The sequence below is a fragment of the Hipposideros armiger genome, unplaced genomic scaffold (assembly GCF_001890085.2).
Source record: "Hipposideros armiger isolate ML-2016 unplaced genomic scaffold, ASM189008v1 scaffold_80, whole genome shotgun sequence".
Taxonomy (NCBI): domain Eukaryota; kingdom Metazoa; phylum Chordata; class Mammalia; order Chiroptera; family Hipposideridae; genus Hipposideros; species Hipposideros armiger.
Genome location: NW_017731430.1, coordinates 1,355,830 through 1,361,829, shown reverse-complemented (window position 1 = coordinate 1,361,829; position 6,000 = coordinate 1,355,830). Strand labels below are relative to the sequence as shown.

The following is a 6,000-nucleotide window of genomic DNA, read 5'->3' as shown; positions in this document are numbered from 1 at the left end:
TGAACAGGCTACAGCTACGTATGACGTATATTGAGTGAAAGAAACAACAAAGAATACAGAGTACTGAATTTCCTTAAATGCCTCAAGTCACAAAAACAAGACCCTCTCACAGCCTTGCAGGCTGGCTTTGAGTTGGGGTACACCACTACCTAGCCAGGCGCCCTCCAACGCTGCCTTAGCCTTCACCTCTAGCATGCGTGCCGCCCAAAGATTGTTCAAAGGTGGAGGCCTTGGGCCTCCAGGCCCTTTCTGAGACTGGCCGGTTCGGAGCATGTGCGTGGCCTTCTAGGTGCCCTGGCCTTTCGAGGCCTTCAAAGCCCTAACCCCACGTCTTTTCCTTCCCAGGACATCTGGTCTGTCCGCAGCTTGTAGGCTGTTTACAAAGCCCAGAGCGCTCAGAGGGGACTAAACAAGGGCAAACCTCTGAATTAACCCGTCAGGGAACTGCCAGGCAGGTCAACACACACACCACCATCCTGTGAGTACCAGGCCTGCGCTGTCCCCTCTGGCACCATCAAGCGGCACCAAATAACGGGCGGCTGTCCTCACAAGCAGAGCAAGCAGAGGCACCAAAATCATCTTCCCAGAATTCAGTGGGCTCTTTTCTCATAATGTACTCACTCCCTGGTTGCTTTTTCATTAGATTCCAGAGTTTCAAAAATTGACTCTAATAGCTTTTGCCAGCTTAACAGTTGCTTCAGAATTTTTGGAGCTCTCTACTCCACCATTTTTGGTGACGTCACTCTCTACGTAACATTTTTAAATGATTAAATTTTAGAAATGGGGACCGGATTAGTGGTTGCCAGGGGTTGGCGGATGATGCAAGAGGGAGACGAGTCCTAACAGGAGGGATCTGGCGTTGGAGCTGTTTAGTATCTTGCCTGTGGTGGTGGATACATAAACCTACACAGGTCATTTAAAACTAAATACACCCCCCCACAGACACACACAGAGTACAAAACTGGGGAAATCTGAATAAGATTGGTGGATTGCATCAATATCAATACACTGTAGTTTTACAAATTAATATTGGGGAAAACTGGAACCAGTGTACAAGGAACCTCTCTGTAATTTTGCTTACCTTTTTTATGTACCCACAAGTCATATAATAAAAATCTGTTTTAATTAAATCTAAAACAGCTCTTTTAATAAGTAAAACAAAACTCTAGGGCTGGCAGTCCAATGGCCGGTGAGCAACTGCCTCACCCGGGAAGAGCGCAATGATGGTGCCAACTTGGGCCAGTGAAGCGACGTCCTCCACAACTAGACTGAAGAACAAAAGGACAGCACCTTTCTGTTCCCCTTCCCCAATTCCCCAATAAAATCTTTTAAAAAAAAAAAGAAGAAAACTCTAAATAAGCACCATACTGTAGTTGACAGTGATCTTTTTCAGTGGCACATACAATAATTGAGCATCTTACAGTTAATGGCAACTGAGGTTTGATGGTTTATGGCAGGTTTGAAATAAGGTTGACGTACAGGTCCATTCTGGCTCACGCCGCCTGCTTTTGCACTAGCCATCAAAATGCTCAGCTAAAAAATAAAAAAATAAATAATAAGTCTGCAATAAACAGTGACAGCAAGTGGGGGTGTAACAGCACAGACTGAGTCAGGAGGCATTCAGTAATTACCCACATTTCTGTTTACTATATGTAGAGGACAATAAATTCAGGCACAATGGGAAGTATAATGCAGTAAGAAATGAAATACAAATGACAAATACTATCATTTAACTTTTTATGCAAATACATCAGTGTTTTCACTCAATTGTTGAATAAAGCACATGTAACTCAACATGCTAAATATCTGTTTTAGTTTTTGACTAAATTCTCTAAAGAATAAAATGCTGGTGAAAACTCAAAGGTGTGTATGAACTTGCTTATTTAGATTTATCACAGATGAGAAAATGATTTATAATGTTAACAATGTAAGCATTTACAGACCATTTAAGTACACTGTTGATATGTTAAAAATGTCAAAGAAGATGATATTTATGGCACCAGGTTATAAAGCTTTATTTAAAACCATCTTTGACAAGGTTTTAACACTGGAACAAAGGTCAAATGGACCTAAATGTGACATAAAGTGATTCTTGGTGATAGCACAAATTTTGTCCTAGAGGTATTTCTATTATTCTCCTTTACATGAAACTACTGAAAGGAAAATTTAAGTATGTTAAAACTCAAAGATTACTTTGTACATTTATCATTTTATAAACAAATGTTTTAATAATTTCATACATCAAGGCCATAAATCATTACTTCTTATGTTAAAGGCCTATTACCATTCATTGATTTAGAAACATTACTTTTATGTGTGTGCTGTGGAGTTGAAGTCAGCCTATGAACCTAAGAATAGGTTAAGAGAAATATAGTTTTACTCTTACCAGGTTTTCACGTTTTTATTGGTACAGGAGTTGGAGGTAGAGGTACTGAAAGCATCAGGGTTCAAGAAATCTACATTTCATGAAAGTAAACAAGGTTCTTAAAGAATATAATGATGGCATATCATCTTACTCTTATAGCACAAGTCCTCTGTTCATTAAATGACTGTGCCACAGAAAAGTACTATAATGCTTTCAATAACAATTTTAAGATACACCAAAGACCACCAAGTTTCAAACAAAACACAATGATCAAAATATGTAACTGTCCTTTTACCAGGCTTTTTACAAACACATCAGTCTTCACTGTCTGAGCAAATCAGTTTCAGTTTCTTCATAGTCCTCCATCTGTCTTTTAACATGACACTTGTTCGATTGTTGAATTTATAATGTGATAGTATTTTAGACCAGTTTCCCTCTCCGTATTTCCTCACGCCAGATCTCAGATTCCTATCTTCTTCCCAAAGCCATGCCTTTTGATAAAAAAACAGAAGTTATTCACAGAGACAAGTCTTTATATTTTTTAATGAGGTATAATTGCTATATAACATATTAATTTCAGGTGTACAACACAATGATTCGGTATTTGTATATATTGTGAAATAATCACCAGAATAAGTCTAGTCAACATCCATCAAAAGTATATAAAAAGTAGAACGGTTCTTCACAGGAACAATTTTTATTTTTTTATTTTTTTTAAAAAGATTTTATTGGGGAATCGGAACAGACCAAGTTGCTGTCCTTTTGTTCTTCAGTCTAGTTGTGGAGGACGTTGCTTCACTGGCCCATGTTGGTATTATCATTGAGCTCTTCCCAGCTGAGGCAGATGGGTCGCCGGCCATTGGACGGCTGCTCACAGCAGCTCTTGGCAGCTCACACCGGCTGCCAGCCACACACGGTAGCTTATGGCAGCCCACTGCAGCAGGGGCTGCAGCCTACGCCATCACCAGCGACTCACAGCAGCCCAGCTCCAGGTGGAGCTGTTGTTCACCATCTTAGCTGTAGAGGGCAGTATCACTGGTCCTCATGTGGGATCCGAACCGGGGCCCTGCTGCTCAGAGCTGGCGTCCCAAGGCAGCTCTTAACCAACGTGCCACTCGGCTGGCCCCACAGAAACAATTTTTTAAAGAACATATGTACTATATATGTAACTTTTTTCATTAAGATATTAGTTTCTTAAAGATGGGAGAATTTCTGTGTATATTTCTTAGGCTTGTGTAAGATCCCATATTTATTATAATAACATTTTAAGGGCCCTTACTATTACTGTTCATTTTACATAGTACATTGTGTACTACGGCTCAGCTGCTTGAGGTCAGAGTGCTAAAAAGTGACCGAGCTAAACACTAACCCAATTCCTCAATTTGTCTAACTTTAAGCCCACACAGTCTCCTAAGATGCTTTTCTACAATTGTTAATAGATTGGTATTTATTAATCCTATCTCTAAACAATTTATGAATATTTAATTTCATGAATGAACTCAGTGAAAATCCTGCCTATGTTGGACAAAGCACACATACAAGTAAAACTCAAATCTGTATAAAAATAGGTGTTTGAAAACATAAGTAACACAAATTAGTTAAAACTATACTATTTTATTTTTGGAGAAAATGACTAAAAATTTTGTAAACATCAAATCAGTGTCATACACAGAAACTGCATATTTGCTACAGGTGACCAGCTAATCACGCCTTCTGGCGCCATGCTGAAGTAGCAGTGTGGCCATCTGCGTGACTGACAGTTTAAACAAGGATGACATTCCCCAGCCAACTTTGTTTCATTAAAAATCCATCCATCAGTCACAAGAAGACAAATGCTGTATGATTTCACTTACATGAGCTCCCTAGGGTAGCCAAACTCATAGAAACAGAAAGCAGAATGATGGGGAATGCGGGGAAGAGGAAATTGGGAGTTGTTTAATGGGTATAGTTTGCTTTGCAAAATGAAAAAGTTCTGCTGATTGCTTGCACCACAATGTGAATGTGTTTAATGCCACTGAACTATACACTTTCAAACAGTTAAGATGGTAACTTTTGTTATGTGTGTTTTACTACAATTAAAGAAAAACCCTACCTCAGTTGTCTGATGCACTATGAAAAAAGAATCCAAGGTGGCTTGAAGGCAACAAACATGAGGTGACAGCTGTCTTATGTAAATGCGTCAAACTGGCAGTGACCATGATCAACCCCCTGTAGGCGAGGCTGTGTGAGCTGCCGCCTACCAGCAGCTGTGCTGCCTACCAGGTGCACATCTACTCCATCTCTTGACGACACGGATGTCCTCCTGTGACCTCCTGTACTGACCCACCCAGCCCACTTCCCTCCCAGTCACCGCCCCGACACAGCCGCTCCACACTGGCTGTCACTAACACAAAACCACGAGATGTCACTTCGGCACGTGTGTGGTGAGGAGTTTAAAGCAAAGGAGGTGGACTTACTGATGAAAAGTACTTCAGCAGGGGGTTATCAATCTTTGGGGCCATATAAATCTCTGAGAAAGTGATGAAAGCTATGGGTACACACTAGAGCATAGATGAACCTTGAGTGTTCACTTGTTTTGATCCACTTCAGAGTAAGTGATGGTCTATAAAATTTTACATGAAATTTTGGGGGCCACTTAGACTCCCCTGAAAAAGCTTATCAATTTTATGACCCCCAGAGAATATCTATTGTGTAAGAAGTTGCCACACATTTATATTCAGCTTTAAAATGTAGTCTTCGGCTTATGTAAATTTCATAAAACAGCACTGTTTTCTTGTTTTAATCTGAGCTATACTGCTTTTAACAGACAGCACAGATGACATCTGATGCAATACGAAAGCCCATTTCTCTCAAGAAATAACTATTCTCTGTATGAATATGAATCCTATTTATTTGGTTCCTGGGTGCAAAGGTTTAAGCAGTATTTTCCAGGGATCACACACAGCAGGGGTTGGCAAGCTATTGCCAAAATAGCTTGTACAGCCCAGGAGCTGACAAACAGTTTTTACATTTGAAAAAGTTGTTTCTGAAAAAGAAAAAATTGTGACAGAAACTGTATGTGGCTCACAAAGCCTAAAATATTCACTGCCTGGCCCTTTACAGAAAAGGTCTGTCAACCTTTGACCTAGGAGAAAGTTACAATTTTGTCAGTAAAGGTTAACTGAAAACTACAGTGTTTAAGTATTCAATTTTTTTCTTCTATTAAACAAGAGAAACCCTAAGGATATATTGTTACTTTGTGATTGATTACGCCTTATTTAGTTAGATCTGAATGTTTTTACAGTCTTTGCTTAATTTTATCTATGATTTAAAGGTAAATAGTCTTGAAAAACATCCTATGGAACAAGTGTTCATAGCAACTAATAACTATATTCTTTAAAAGTTTAGAGTTTAAAGAGGTCAACTCCCACTTTTTATAGATGGAGCTGAGTGACACAATGAGCTTATCAGCATCAGATCAGAAAGAAAACACAAGGGTATAAAATTTCATTAAGTCTGTTCTTTTTCTTAAAACTCTTCATTTCTTCATTTTATACATTTAACTTATTTTACTATATTCCATTTGCAATGACACGTAGTTAACAAAGAGCTTAAGATGATATATTTCAGGACATACACAAAAACCGTGTCCTTTG

The 6,000-nt window shown here is 39.1% G+C and overlaps 1 protein-coding gene across 2 annotated transcripts in view; it reads right to left on the bottom strand.

Moving 5' to 3' along the window:
• Positions 1–1,622: 1,622 nt before the first annotated feature.
• TERF1 (telomeric repeat binding factor 1) overlaps positions 1,623–6,000 on the bottom strand; it is a 33,324-nt gene continuing 28,946 nt past the window's right edge. For both annotated transcript variants that reach the window (XM_019643624.1, XM_019643625.1), the window contains one exon: positions 1,623–2,856. In XM_019643624.1, coding sequence (XP_019499169.1) covers positions 2,680–2,856 — 177 coding nt within the window. In that variant the 3' untranslated portion in view covers positions 1,623–2,679. The remainder of the gene's footprint in view (positions 2,857–6,000) is intronic.